The sequence below is a fragment of the Mus pahari genome, chromosome 10 (genome assembly GCF_900095145.1).
Source record: "Mus pahari chromosome 10, PAHARI_EIJ_v1.1, whole genome shotgun sequence".
Classification (NCBI taxonomy): Eukaryota; Metazoa; Chordata; class Mammalia; order Rodentia; family Muridae; genus Mus; species Mus pahari.
The window spans coordinates 71719863-71736012 of record NC_034599.1 but is presented as its reverse complement, the minus strand read 5'-3'; the positions used below and the strand labels follow the sequence as shown (position 1 = coordinate 71736012).

The window sequence follows — 16150 nt, the reverse complement described above, 5'->3', positions numbered from 1 at the left end:
AGGCATGAGCCACCAGGTCCCACTTGTCTGTGCTTTCTTTATTATGGCGATGAGTAATAAGAAGCATCATTCAAGGAATTGCTGAAAATATAAATACATATTTTTTTGCTTTAAACTGATTTATTCTCTTGAAGAGTCAAAATGCTGTGTACCATTTTAAAAGGCCAGAACACAATGCCAAGTTAAAATTGCACAAATAATTCTAAGTGAGTTAGCAGGATAAAAGGAGATCCATACCTGTTATATTTATCCGAAACTGTGAAGCAAACATTCCACACTCCATACTTTAAAGCTAAAACCTCAACCAGGCTCGAGAGCTGAAGCTTGTAATGCCAGTAATGGAGAGACTGAGGGAGGAGGATCACTGTTTGAGGTCAATTTAGGTATGACATAGCCAACTGGGGTTACAGAGTAAGACTCTGCCTAAAAACAAACAAACAAAAAAACAAAACAAAAAAACCTAAATGAAGCTAACAACAAAACAAAAGACATTCTTTTAATTTACTTATGTCACTATAGCTGAATAACCTCTCCAGACTGTCTCAGTTTGCATCCTTGGCTGGTCTAGAACTCACAACATTCTAGACTGGGATGGTGTTGAAATCATAGAGCCTCCTGAGTGGTGGGGTTAAAGGCAGGATTCACCACTCCAGATCCACCCCTCTATCTTAAATTTTGAAATGATTCTCCCCTTCATTAAATTGAGAGCTAAGTTAAATGACCCCTGGATGTATCAGTCCAATTTGAAGACTACTGATCAGATGCATCCCTGCATCCCTGCATCCCTGCATCCCGGCATCCCTGCATCCCTGCATCCCGGCATCCCTGCATCCCTGCATCCCCATCAAATCTCATCCAAGCAAGTTGTCTTTTTTTTTTTTTTTTTTTTTTTTTAAGACAGGGTTTCTTTGTATAGCCCTTGCTGTCCTGGAACTCACTTTGTAGATCAGGCTGGCCTCGAACTAAGAAATCCCAAGTGCTGGGATTAAAGGCGTGTACCACCACTGCCTAGCTTGTCTTTGTCTTTTAAACAACACGGTCACACATAACACACATCCAGAGATTTCCACCTTGAAATTTCTTAGGCGTTGCAGATTTTGCTTTAAAAATATTACTGAATGTTTAGTTGAATTTTAATCAGTCAAAGGAACCTATCACACTATAAGTAATTTTGATAATAAACACAACAGTATGGACCCAATTTAAATACTGAAAATATTTGAGTGCATTGGGAATGATTTGGATGAACAATGTTTAGATGCCTGTCTGATGTGCAGTTTTCAGCCACTATCACCGACTGGAGAACTCTAAGTTTAATTTTCCACATCACATTATGAAATTAGGGATTTTTAAAAAGCAAGATAGTAAAGTAAATCTTTTTTTTTTTTTTTAAAAAAGATGTATTTATTTCATTTATATGAATACATTGTACCTGTCTTCAGACACACCAGAAGAGGGCATTGGATTTTGTCACAGATGTTTGTGAGCCACCATGTGGGTTGCTGGGAATTGAGCTCAAGACCTCTGGAAGAGCAAGCAGCCAGTGCTCTTAACCACTAAGCCATTTCTCTTTGGAAAAACTTGCATCTTAATAGCTAATTTTAAACAATGGACTTAATATGTTTGCCAGTAACTATTAATAATGGTCAACACAGGATACAAATGTATTCCTTAACACATTTATCTTAATGTCTTATTAACAGTTGCTAATATAATCTTTTTAAAGAAGGGCAATGATGATCACAAAACTGTGGCTCAATGGTAGAACGCTTGCCTGCATATATAAGGTCTTACATTCATTCTCAAATACTGCAAAAATTAAGATGCTTAGCTAGCGAACTTTCAATTTTTTCATGGGTACTTCTTTTTAATTGATAAATTTTGAATATAAATTTTAAAGGCACCAATTGTCTATTCAAACCTCAAGTTCTTGTCTGTAGAGTCAAATTTCTTTCTAAAAAGCAATTAAGTACATTTAAAGGAAACTGCATATATTAGCCCTATACTTAATTTGTTTATAGAATATTAAGATCTCATATTCCTGGTTTCAATTTATAACTATTTGGCCTCATGATCCTTGCATCAATCATAACTGAGATGGGTCAAATTCTAGACTAGTGTTTCATGTACTTCGTTGTAGAATAATCAGTGCTGGATTTGTATGAAGAATATCTACCCTCTACTGATATTTCCCATATTTTGAGATCCTGTTACTATATAATAATCAGATCAAGAAATACACCTGTATTTGTAAGAGTGATATCATGTAACCTATGCGTATTTCTGCTTTATTTGTAAGGTAGATGGACAGCACAGAACTATAGCCAATTCTGGGGAATGACCTTAGAAGAAGGATTCAAATTCCGCCTTGGCACCTTGCCACCTAGCCCTATGCTTCTCAGCATGAATGAGATGACAGTAAGTGTTCTTTCTGATTTGTGGTTGTTCATGTGTTTTTACAGGTGAATTCATGTGCATGCTTATAGAAATCTGAACCATAATATAGTTTTGACTTTTCAGGGCATGAAAAAGAGACATTTTTTGTCACTAATTTAAAAAAACAAATTCCTAAATATAATGACCATTACATACCTAGAAAATTTTGTGTGCCCTTTAAACAATGAGTGATGTTATGGTTCATTGTCAATGATTTCCCAGAAAACCATATGTCTGCTGAAAGGTTGTTCAATGTGTTCTGTGGTAAAACTTGATTGTCAAGTTGATTATCAAATCAATCATGAGGAAGGTAGGCTTGTGAGAGTGCTTCCAGAAATGAATGGAAGATTATTTTAATTAATTATTACACGTAATTAAGTAATTAATTAAAACAATCATTTGGCTATTTTAATTAAGTAATAAACTTAAAAAATAATTAATTATTTTAATTAGAGTAGGAAGACCTGCTCTAAAAGGAAGTGGCATTATCACATAATCTAAGGTCCCCGTACAATAAGGAGAGGAAAAGTAGGAAGCTTGCTCTTTGGCCTCTTGCTCCCCCTCTGTTTCCTGGTCATCAAAGTGGGAGTGGCTGGCTCCACCTGCCCTCTCCCCATGACTGCCTAAAACCTCCAAAACCATGAGCTAAAATAAATCCTTACTTGTTGAATAGTTTAGACTGTTTTGCCGCTTTGAAAAGTTTGACTGACAGAACTCACCAATTTATTTGTTTTTACTTAATTATTTTCTCTGTAATGTTTAAGACATTGCCCTATTGTATAAGGCAGATTGTAATGGGATTTACTACATGGGGCCAGGTAACCTTTATCTCACAAATATGCTAAAATCAGTTGTGTGTTGAGATTATAGGATTTTGCTATCATGGTTGGCTATTTTTTGATTTTAAAACTAAATGTTTTGTGAATTCCTCAAAACTTTGATGACCTCTCTTAGACTACTCATTATCATATAAGGATAAAGTAAATACTTGGAACCTCAAGCATGCATTCCATGATCATTAGAAAAAAGATGTCCTCAAAATTCCTCAAACTGTCTTAAATAAAATATTTGAATTTTGCCTGGAGACCTGACACACTCATAGTGTTTTCTTGCTTCATGATATTGCACAGATTGTATTTCATGTTGCATAACGAAGATTCAACCTTTCTAGGGACTGCAAACACCACTCAGTGTATAGTGTTTCCCAGGCACATACACTTTTAAGCTGAGATGTCGCTCTGAAATCTACTAGAATCCAAAGCAGAGTGGAATGCAGTGGCACTGTGGCGGAGCTCATCAGTTGACAATAAAGACATCAGCTTCAGCTGCCCAAATGCTTTTAGCATTCTGCTGCTAGAAGAATTGTAAATTAACTAATGTCTATTAAATATCGAACCTAAGTTTGGTTTACAGGCATATGATCACCCCAGTTAAGTTCCAATTTAGATTCCAGCATTGCTAGAACATAACTAGTATCAGAGAAAATAATAATAGGTGACATTTCCTGAGCAGATGTGTGTGCCAAGCATGCAAATATCTTCATACTTCATTTCATTGAATTCCCATAACAGCATGGTGTTCTGGCTACTACCATCACTCAATGTCAAGCAAACTAAAACTGAGGGAGCCCAAGTCACACTGAGAATGAACAAACAAAGTACTGGGGTTCATTACATTGCAGAGCCTTGTCTATTTCCCCTATCCCAATAGTCTGCAGCGTAAGCAGGTCCAGGTAACTTTAACCAATTCACATCAAATGTAAAAAGAGAAGAAAAAGATGGTTAATCTCCTACTAAGAGCTATTTTTCAGTGATGCCCAGTTAAGAAATATTTTGAGGTCATTCACAGTCACTCTGACAAAATCTTTAGCAGCCTGGCTCATTTCATGTTTTTTAGTAACATGAAATCTTAACTTTTTTCAATTGGAAAAAGTCATTTTCCCTTGTGGTTTTTTGCTGTGTTGTTGTTGTTTTTGTTGTTGGTGGTGTTTGGTTCTTTTCTTCTCTTCTCTTCTCTTCTCTTCTCTTCTCTTCTCTTCTCTTCTCTTCTCTTCTCTTCTTTCCTGTCTCTCTAGCATTGCTCAAGGTAAAATTTGTTTTAATGATTAGTCTTGACTTTTCTTTCATCGAGGGCCACAGTGAGCCCAATCTTTGGTAAATATTAGTATGGTCCCTCAAGATTGTTTCTAATGTTTCCATTTATTTATTTATTTATTCATTTACTTATTTTGGTTTTTTGAGACAGGGTTTCTCTGTGTAGCCCTGGCTGTCCTGGAACTGACTTTGTAGACCAGGCTGGCCTCGAACTCAGAAATCCGCCTGCCTCTGCCTCCCGAGTGCTGGGATTAAAGGTGTGCGCCACCACGCCTGGCTTTAATGTTTCCTTTTTAAACTTTAACTTTCTGGCATTTTGTGATTTATTTTAGTTTAGAAAAACATGTGATAAAGTTTTTCAAGCTACTACTACTCAACACTGAAGACAACAAAACATTTCATTCTAGACATGTATTGGTTCCTGAATATTTGTTTGCCTAAAAGTTTTTGTGGAGATTTATAAATGAAAAAATAAAAAGACTGATTAGTATTCTAGGAGAGCTTAAAATGCCTCGTTGCTAAGTATTTCCAAGAAAGCAGCAGGACCAATTCCGCTGACCTGTAAGAATTCCATTACCTAATTATACGACAGAAGGCATGGAAATAGATTCTGACTTTTTGGGCACAATAGCTGGAGTGCTAAATTTTAAGTGTTTAAAATTGTCTTAAATACTAGTCAAATGGAAGAGAATAGAACTAAGGTAAGGTTTTTGAAGAAGGACATTAGATCAACAAAAACTGTGTTGAACTGGAAGCCATAGATGGACTAATGATATAGTCTTATGACAGTACAATTAATACCCAACAAATGACATTAGACTGACTCAAAGTACAATAAGAATGAACCGTTTATGTGATTGTATTTCTGAATAACTGGCATTTCCTCCACTTAAAATTATCTTCAGCACAGGATGGAGTGTAAGAGGGTTGTTGGTGTAAAAATCCTATGATTTGGGGCTATACATTTAGTGGAGTTATTGGTTAATTGATTTATATCTATTCTTGTCAAACCATGATAGAAATCCCAGTGTACTGAGAAAATGCACTGCACCCTAACCCCCAAATCTCTCTCTTTCTTTGGCAATATTGGCTATCTGAGTGTTGGGAAGGCTCTACTCTGGATTGAGAAAATGAGTGTTGAAACATGCTTAATTCCTGGAAAGAGTCTTATCTTCCTGATTTGGTATCCTAGCCTTATTCCTTGGCTGAAGTCACAATTGGTCTGTAATAGTCTACTGGACTTTAGTTAGAGGTCTATCAGTGGGTTTTATGAATATAATCACAATAAATTCAAGACTCTGTTGCACTAATGAACTGAATGAAGCTGAGGTTGTCTGCATAAAACCTGGACAAGATCAAGCTAGTTAACATACTATCATGAAGGGGAGAAAGGTTCATTGTCTCTCTCCCCTAAGTGAGAAGTTATGTATAGTTTGTGGCTTCTGGGAAGGGTAGAGCCAGTTTTCTTCAAAGCTATTGCCAATGAGTAGTTGACTATGCTACAGTGGATGGTCGTATACCCATGAACGTGTGCAGCATAAAAAAAGTAGAAAGCAAGGAGCTGTGAGTTGGAGGTAGATCTGAGGGTAGAAGAAAGAATGGGGGATAAATATGATGCAAAATACATGGTGTGAAATTCTCAAGGACTTAATACATACATTACATTGAAAAATTAACTCAGAAACTACTTCAAACACATTTTCCATGAGTTGTGATTAGCAACAACGTGGAATACAAGTATGTCAATAGTGTGGGGCTAGAAGATAATTTTGTGAATTTGGGGATGGCCCTCTTGGAGGGGAAACCTAGGTAAGGCAATCAAAAGACAAATGAACACATTCTCTCTGGCACAAGCAGAATGGAGAACAGAAGCAGAAAGAGCAAAAGGGAGAAGTCAGAGAGGGAGCTGGTCTGGACTCCACAAGTAGGTTTCCATGGGTAACAGACAACAAGAACCATACCTCAGCTGATGCCAGGGGAAGCTGTGATAAGCAGCACATCACATCTTTCTTCTGAAGATCACGCTATTCATAAGGATATTGAGGTCATGGCAATGTTTAGTTCATCAACTTTTTTTAAATGCAGCATTTTCTAAATTCAGGAGATGAGAAAAGCTTTTGGTTAAATAATCAGGTATTAGATTCTACACAATGTGATTTAATAAATACTGACTTCAGCTAAAAGTTTAAAATAAGAGCAGCAAAAGAGATAGAAACATATTCTGGGGAAAAAAATAGAACACTGACAGTTTCTCGGGTGTGTGTGGAAACAACCAATTATTGTGGCTGCATGCAAGCTTATATTTATGGTGACTCTTCTGAGCCAGCAGAAACACTATTGTTGAAGAGATGTTAAAAGGTGTATATGGATTTAGCAATGAGATTAGGAGTAGAACATTTGCCTAGTATGTGCAAAGCCCTGGTTTCTACATCAAGTCCTATCCATCAGCACAGATATGTGCTTGCATTCATATATCTAGGCTATCTATAGGCTAGAACATTCACTGGAACCAGAGTGTTTGGATATTAAAGTCTTACCGCTTATGCCCTCCATAAAATGATGTTAACATTTGTACCCAGGTCTTAAAGCTTCATGAATTTTCTGAAGTGCTCAGTATGTGCTTAACAAAACAGGCAAAAAGGGACTGCTTTTATATACTGTTAGGAATTTTTCTCCTCCTTTGTGTTTTTGACTTTGATTTCTTTAACCTTGAGATAAGAGTACAGTCTGAAATGGGTTAGGTCTATGAAGACCAAATTATTTAGACCTTCATCATTTTAGCATTTCATTTTCTAATGAAATGTGCAGCTTTTCACTTACTGACTGATGGAGTTTACATATTTTTGATGAGCCTGAAAGTTCTACTCTGTTCTTAGACTAAACTAAACCAAATAAAATCAAATTAACAGTATAAGATTGTTATTACCATATTTAATATTCAAGTGCTTGGGGATTTACCAAATAGCTCCAAGGAACTTCATTGTGTTACATTTATTTATAAATCTTGAAAATATTTTGGATTAAAAATGACATTTTTATTCAAAAATACCTGAAAATTAAGAATTTACTTTTACATTTGGTTCAGTCGAAATTGTTGAAAGTAGCACCCAGAGGGATGACTCAGAGGTTAAGAATACTTTCTAGTCTTATAGAAGACACAGTTTTAGTTCCCTGCACCCATATGGCAGTCACAAACATCTGTAACTACAGTTCCAGTGAATTTGATGTCATCTTTTGACTCTGCAAGCACCAGGCATAAATGTCGTCCACATATATACATGCAGGATAGACATGTGAACACATGCAGTAACCTCAATAAATTTAAGAAATAAGCATTTTTATCTCCCCTGTTGGTTGACCCCATGCCAATAATTTGGTGTTACATCTGAGGTGAAACTCGTTGGAAAGTATGACATATCAACTGAAATCCATAGCCAAACTAATACATCAGATATCAAGTTGGTATGGGTAAAAAAGTTCACAATTACTCTAACAAGAATATTTATTCAGTCATTTGGTGTAAATGAACTTAGTTGACAAAACTAACAAATAAAAAGTACCCAAGGAGCTGAAAGGGTCTGCAACCCTATAGGTGGAACAACAATATGAACTAACCAGCACCCCCAGAGCTCGTGTCTCTAGCTGCATATGTAGCAGAAGATGGATAGTTGGCCATCATTGGGAAGAGAGGCCCCTTGGTCTTGCAAACTTTATATGCCCCATACAGGGGAACGCCAGGGCCAAGAAGTGGGAGTGAGTGAGTAGGGGAGCAGGGGAGGGGGAGGGTATAGGGAACTTTCAGGATAGCATTTGAAATTTAAATGAAGAAAATACCTAATAAAAAATTGGAAAAAATGACAACATAAATTTTCTATGGTATGTTGAAAGTTAAACAAAACAACATTTTATGAATTACAAACTAACTTTTAAAGCCCCTAAATGTTTTGATGAGAAAATAATTGTGCATTTGATCACCTGAATGCTCCACTACTATGTAGCAGTTGCTTTACTGACTGTTTTTATTATTCCCCTAGTAATCTGACATAATCGGTTTGTCTTCTTTTTCTCCTTACTTTTAAATTTTTTCACACAATATTTCTTAAACATGCTATTGTCCCTCCATCAGCTCTTCCCAGATTTTCTCCATTTCATGATCTCTCTTAACAAAAACAAAAACAAAAACAAAGAAATCACAGTTAGCTACCTTTGTAATTCACATATTAGACACAAAATGGCCCCTTTCCCCACTCTGGCATACAGGGCAGCTGGCCACAGCACAGAGAGTCTGGGTCAGGAATGGTGGAGGCTGTGTCAGTACATGTTTACCTCAGAACCTTCCTATATCTGTGGGAGAATGGCAATAGCAAGCCAGAATGTTAGACATTCTCATTGTCACTGAGTCAAGGTTCTTAAAATTCTAGCCATCATTCTGTGCCAATGCTGGGACAGTAACTAGCAAAACTAGACCAGTGCAGGGCCCTAAGTGATCAGCACAGATAGTGTTTTACAAGGGCTGTTAAAAAGTACATTTCCAAAGTAAACTGAGGTGCTCATGTACCATATACCTACTAGCTGGCTTTCCAATGCCAGGATCCATCGTTTCTATTCCTATTTCTCCTCCAAATCTGCCTCACAGATATCAGTTCTTTCCTTTATCATCCACATGAGATAGGAAATGGAATAAAATGAAACAACTTGCATTGGGTTAGATGATAAGCCGTTAAAACTATGAATATCATCTCTAATTTTTATAACCTCACATACACTGGCACTTGCTGAAAGACTGTGGTGAAAATATAAACCAATTTAATTTTAAATGGCTTATAAACTGTTCAGACAAATCCACTCCCCTTAAAATTACCTGCTAAGTTTCCTTCCAACTAGTACAAATCATCTAGATAACCAGTCATCTATTTCATATGTATTTTCCTAAACTCTTCAATACCTCAGAAAATGAGGCGCTTTCTTATCTTTCATGGTTTTGGTTCACTGTACTACAACATTGACCTAGAAACTTGAAAGGCAATGGGAAATTCTTTATTCTTTACTAAATATGACCAACAATTCCAAAAATGACAGTGGCACAAGCATGGCAAAGGTCACTCCCCATCCTCCTCATGCAAAGCCTCAGATGGGGAGGGTCCTGCACCCAAGCTGCCATCTGTACTGTTGCTTCTCCTTCACTTTCTCCCTCATTCCCAAGGTTGGATACCAGCTCAAGGGATCTCCTCTAGGTCCATCTGTGAGGCCCAACTCTTGGTAGCAGGAAAAGGCAGGGGGAGTAGGAAATGAGTTGTCTTTTAAGGAAAATTATCAGACACTACAAAGTGACACTTGTGTATATTATACTGTAGTAACAGCAACCACTGGAGTGTAGCCAGTGTAGTCACTTTTGAGAGCCTGTGTGTGCCATGATAAAACATTCCATGACTATAAGGAGAGAATAGGGCTAGAGAAGAGCTGGCACTGGTGACTGAACATGAGACACCAGAGAAGCATCAAAGAATTTCAAACGCTAACACACAAAGTTGAATACTTTGGAGGATGAGAAGTAGTTCTGTATCTCCTGACCACTAGAAAAATCTCACTGTCCTCCTCAAGATGAAGCAATCCAGAGAAATGTCTTGGTATTTTTTGCCACTCACTTGGAACGGTGAAATACTGAAATAAACTTAGGTTTTCAGTCTCATTATTGGAATTTTAGATGCTTCTGGTTATCCACATTAAGATGGGGAAGGTCAAGTTGGAGCTGGAGTTAAGAGAGGGTTGGCTACATAGTATGTGTCCTGTAGGTATAGATTCAACTGGAACTAGGTATACACTTTCTAATGTTTCTGAGAAAATACGTGTGCCTTATACTTCTTGGTGATTGCCTTACCATTCCCCACAATCTAGATGCAGAGGTTAATGTAAGGAAGGCTCTGGGGATTAACACTGCTGTGGCTTTGTACATCTGCCCACAGTAGCTTTATTTTTTCCCAAAAAAATGTTGAAACAGGGAAACTGTTCAAATTTAATCTCAAATTTGGCTAATGTTGATTTGGAAATTATAAATCAAATTATGATTGATTTCTTTCAACATAACAATTTAAAGAATTAAAAAGGCCCTTGTGGAAGAGTGTATAATCCATGTAATGGCCAATTTCTATTTCATATAAGATACCATGTTTGTAATTTCTGTCACTCTTAGGTTGTCCTCCTGACTCCTTTTGTTACTAGGATATATTTTTATCAAATTAATTAATTAAAATGTATCATTTATTAAAGCCAGAATTCTTCAAGCCATTTCTAAGAGTTATTATTCTGTGACTTACTGGCTCTCAAAAATATTTTTAGTTTCTACAGGAATATAATAGTTAGGGGATTTTCTCTATGTTCCTTACTTAAATCATTTGTTATCCTGAGGGAAATAAAATTGGAAGTAATTTCTCTGGCAAGCTTTAAGTCGTAGAGGCCAGTTTTGTTTTTTAAAGGAAAACCAACATTAAATAAGTAGTAAAAATCTTTAAAACATCAATAGACAAATTTCATGTATTCTGGCTTATCATGCTGATAAATACGTTTTCAATAAAAAGTATTATAATTACTGTGTGTCTGTTATCTTACTGAGAAGGATTATCCAGATTTTGTGGTTTTTTTTTTGTTTATTTTAAAGCAGAAATCATTAAAGTAGCAAATACATAGTGCTATAGTAGTTCAAAGTGCTAAAGGAAATAGGGGAAATCCTATTTTAAGAGATGGACTTGCACATGCGTGCTCACACACACACACACACACACACTTTTATTATTAATAGGTTACCTTTCATATGCAAAATAGTCTGATTATCAAATGTGGAAGTAAAATTCTACATAACTAAATCCTAATGACATGGATTAGCAATGGTGGATCATTGCGTCAGCATGGTAGAAGGGTTGTACTCTCACACACACCTAAATTGTATTTGAGAGTCATACCATAACAACTACCATTGAGACAATCAAGTTTTCTGGAAACTTGAGGCAACTTCATGTGATAAGGTACACTGATAAGCTGATGAGCATGATGTGGGAAGGCATGGTGATGTGTAAGATGTGTGTCTGTTGCCCATTTAGAAAGATGTTTTTCATGTGGAGCCTCTATGTCCTCAGTGATTTCGTTCTGCCCACTATGCTTATGTTGCTCCGACTCAGCTTCTGTCATGCGGTTCATCATGCAACACTGGCACTTTAGATCCCTTGGTTCTATGATGCTGGTCTTGAACATTCCAGCACATTGTAATGACCAGCTCTGTGACCTTTCTTCACTTTGTAAGTAGCAACACACTTGAAACGGACTCAGGATACCTTTCTCTCTCATTGGGTAGTAATAGTTCTCTATGCCTAAAATGAATTCTCTTACCAATGCTATAATTTAAAAATTAGTTTGGGTTGGTGCCCTTTTCACAAGGACATTTTATTTGAGCTAGACTTTGAATCCGCTCTGTAACTGTGAGAAGCAATTTCTTATGAGATTTCATATCAGTTGCTTCATGAACATGAATCATAAAACCATTAAATCAATGAACTTTTATTATTTACAGACATTTAGTTTTTTGACACAAGGTGCAGAATCTACATATTTCTTGTAAAAATGACAATGATAGTGCATGAGGTCAAGAAAACTCTTGGCCAATGGTCTAGTCCAAGGAGGAAATCTTACTTAACAGAGCCTTTAGCATATCAATTAGCTTTTAGAAGTCAAATCCCTCATTTATTTAAAGGGCTGCAAATATTTCCTCTTATTATGTCACCTAGGCATGTTGAGATAGTAGCAAGAACTGACCATGTTAGAAAATTAATATCGGTTTTTATAACATCATGGCATTATCTATTTGGTATTACACCAAGTTTATAGTCCTCTTTAAACTTTAATAACTATAAATATGAACAAATTAATTTTAGATTTATTTCTCATAATGATGTAAAATTGAATGATTTCTTGTTTTAATATTCAGTTACCCTATATGGCTTCTTTTGAAAATTTTCCCCTGTCAGCCATATATACTTCCAAAAAGAAGAGAGACACAGAAATAAAAATTCTTTATTTGTAATAATTTTCACAATCGTGTGTGTGTGTGTGTTTGTGTGTGTGTTTAATATGAATGAGCAAGCTATGATTCAAGATGACAGGTGGAATGTTTGAAATGTCCTTGTACGATTTTGGTAACCTGAAGCAGCATTCAATCCGTGTTGTGATTCTCCAACGCAAGTAGTACAGAAACCCTCTGTACCTATGCTTCCATCAGAAACCAGAATGTATAAAACAATTCAAAATCATTATAAGCACTGCAAGAGGGCATGCGTGCTTATTACTCTGACAGTGGGGACATACTTGAGAACATCTAATATGTCTGTCTGTCTCTCTTTCTCTTAGGCATCTTTTCCTCCCAGAGCTGATCTTCCTGAGATTTTCATTGCTTCTTATAAGTGGCCTGGATGGACTCATGGTCCACTGGATCAAAAAAACTGTGCTGCATCCTGGGCTTTTTCCACCGCAAGTAATAACATCATCTCAGTCCCTTCTTCATAATTTCTGTTTGTCTTTAGAGCATGATAGAGTACTTGGACAGTTTGTAAGCTAAGAAAAAGATTTACATAATAACAAATGATCAGTCCAAGGAAAGGAACACAGAGGTTATAAATTTATTCTAAAAGTTGGATGTTGATGCCTATTTTACATACACAATAAATAAAAAAGCAATAAATAAATAAATAAACCCCACCAATATTCATTTGATTTTGAGTTTGGACCAGGTAATGAGAAGAGAATTGGGCTTTCTTTTTACTATAACATCACTCACAATACTAATATTCATATATAAATTCTACAATTTTAAATAAAATTTATACAACTATAGTTATTAAACTATTTTGAAGGAAATTCAATCTTTAGAATTAAACCATAGTAAATTAAAGTATTACAGCTCATTTTATCACATTACTTTCCAAAGTTATGTTAGTGCTCATTTGAAACTAAAAGTTCCCCTCTCTAGTGGCTACTTTCATATAAGTTCTTAAGTGCAAAAAGGAATGATTCCAATATGATCTCCAAAGTCATCCCCAAAGACTTTTCCACAGTGAAATAGAAGCTGCCATGTTAATCTCTGGACACTATCAACCTCTTCATTGATCTATTTTGTGGGGCTTCATTCAGTGCACTCCAAAAGAGCATTTAGGAGCAGACTAAAACACTACAAGCATTGTGAGTTCCCAGGCTCTTGGGCAAGCCATCTCTCCCACTTTATCAGTATAAATGTTATCTGCCCAGTGTTTCTCCTACTGCATTAGTAATCCATGACTTCCTTGAGTTCTGTGTCTGACAGTTGAATAAAGATTTAATCAACTAAAACATTTACTAATTTGAGCTTATGTGGTAAATACTTCCTAAACGAGGTCAATTCTTGACTTCTAGGGTAGACCAGTATTTGCAAATACATTTAAGTAATATTCTTGGTGGTAAGAAGCAGCAAAAACTTGCTAGAACTGATCTGCAGGACATGCCCTTTAGTCTCCCCAGGTCCTGGTCTTACAGACAGCCTCAGCACATCCTCTGGCAACCTTCCTGTCTTATAAAAGAAGTCCATGAACGTGAATTAACCCACAAAGAGAAAACATGTCAGAAATCATCCTGAGCCTCAAGCTTCGACTTCTCTGTTTTTCTTCATTGCAAAGGCATTCTAAATGAAATGTTATACAAACCTTTAAAAATACATTTGATCCCTAGTCACAAAAACAAATACCAATATATCAAAGAGCTTCTATTCTCCACCACGAAATAAAGATTTGTTCTCTTGAGAATATCAGAGGCAGCAGGGCACTGCCATTTTATCCTACAAAGTGTATCTTCTTAAAAAAAAAATAAACGAGTAGAGAATGAAGGGAAGCTGTTACTGAGCACTTCTAAACATAGCAGAATAATACATACATTTCAGGCATGTAGAAAACATACAAAAACTTCAAATTGACACCTTGAGGGATTCTCATAAAATTTGGTTGATATATATATATATATATATATATATATATATATATATATATATATATATACCTTTGAGAAAAGAGAACGTATCAAAGCAAAGCTCTGGAAGTTCTGCCTTTAATTGAAAGTGCATTAAAAAAGCAAAAATAAATGAATAAATAAATAAATAAATAAATCTGAATTACGATTTGCCTGTGATGAAGTATGATGTAGGTTTCTTCTTCTTATTATTATTAATTGGTTATTTTATTTACATCTCAATTGTTGTCAGCCTTCCAGGTCTCCCCTCTGCAAATCCTCTCCACTTTGCCTCTAACAGGGTGCTCCCCCACCCACACACTCACTCCTGCCTCACTGCTCCAGCATCCACCTACACTGGGACATCAAGCCTCCACAGGACCAAGAGGCTCCCCTCCTAATGATACAAGATAAGGCATTGGCTAATGCCTGGCAAATATAGAAGTGGATGCTCACAGCCATCTATTGGATGGAACACAGGGCCCCCAATGAAGGAGCTAGAGAAAGTACCCAAGGAGCTAAAGGGGTCTGCAACCCTATAGGAGGAACAACGATATGAACTAACCAGTACACCCCCCCCCAGAGCTGTGTCTCTAGTTGCATATGTAGTAGAAGATGGCCTAGTCAGTCATCAGTGGGAGGAGAGGTCCTTGGTATTGCGAAGATCATATGGCTCAGTACAGGGGAATGCCAGGGCCAGGAACCGGGAGTGGGTGGACTGGGGAACAGGGCAGGGGGAGGGTATGGGGGCTTTGGGGATAGCATTTGAAATGTAAATGAAGAAAATAGCTAATAAAAAAGAAATTCAAAAAAAAAAAATAAATAAATAAATAAATCTTTTTTTTTTTTTTTTTAAAAAAAAAAAAAAAAAGAAATTCAAAAAAAAAAAAAAAAAGATAAGGCAATCCTCTGCTACATATGTAGCTGGAGCCATGGACCATGTGTGCTCTTTGGTTGGTGGTTTAGCCCCTGGGAGCTCTGAGGGGTGCAGTTAGTTGCTGATGTTGCTCTTCCTATGGGTTTCTAACATCTCAAGAATTCCTACTGACATAGCTTTCACCCTAAGATTTTTATCTCCTGATGTCAAGAGTTGATTTCCACTACTTTGGACTCATTTTCTATTCTATTACTCTGTGAGGAGAGAGATATTTTATCTCTTTTACTCTGCTCTCCATCAGTAAATGTTTTTATTTTTCATGTTAAAATTTTAAAATCGTATACATGGTATTAAGTATCCTGGAATAGTAGCAGCAGCATCAACAACAACAACAACAACAAAAAAAAAAAAGCCTACGCCTAATGACACAATTTCTCTAGCAAAGCTGTATTTCCTAAACCTACCCTAATGCTGCAACCAACTTTGAAATAAATATTCAAATGCTTGGGACTATTGAGACCATCTATCGTTTAAAATAAATATTATATGTTTCTAACCATTTTTTAAAGTATATAATAATGATACCATAACCATACCCAGTAATACACTCACCTTCCAAGTGGTATATATATATATATATATATATATATATATATATATATATGATATATATATAATATATATGATGTATATCAGATATATATTAATCACATATATATTAATCATA

At 36.2% G+C, this 16150-nt stretch overlaps 1 protein-coding gene across 1 annotated transcript in view; it reads left to right on the top strand.

Moving 5' to 3' along the window:
• The window catches only part of Tinag (tubulointerstitial nephritis antigen), a 78387-nt gene that overhangs the window by 14165 nt on the left and 48072 nt on the right, over nucleotides 1–16150 (top strand). Inside the window, exons 4-5 of the mRNA XM_021207425.2 lie at nucleotides 2304–2418; nucleotides 12924–13047. Of these exons, the coding sequence (XP_021063084.1) occupies nucleotides 2304–2418; nucleotides 12924–13047 (239 nt within the window). The remainder of the gene's footprint in view (nucleotides 1–2303; nucleotides 2419–12923; nucleotides 13048–16150) is intronic.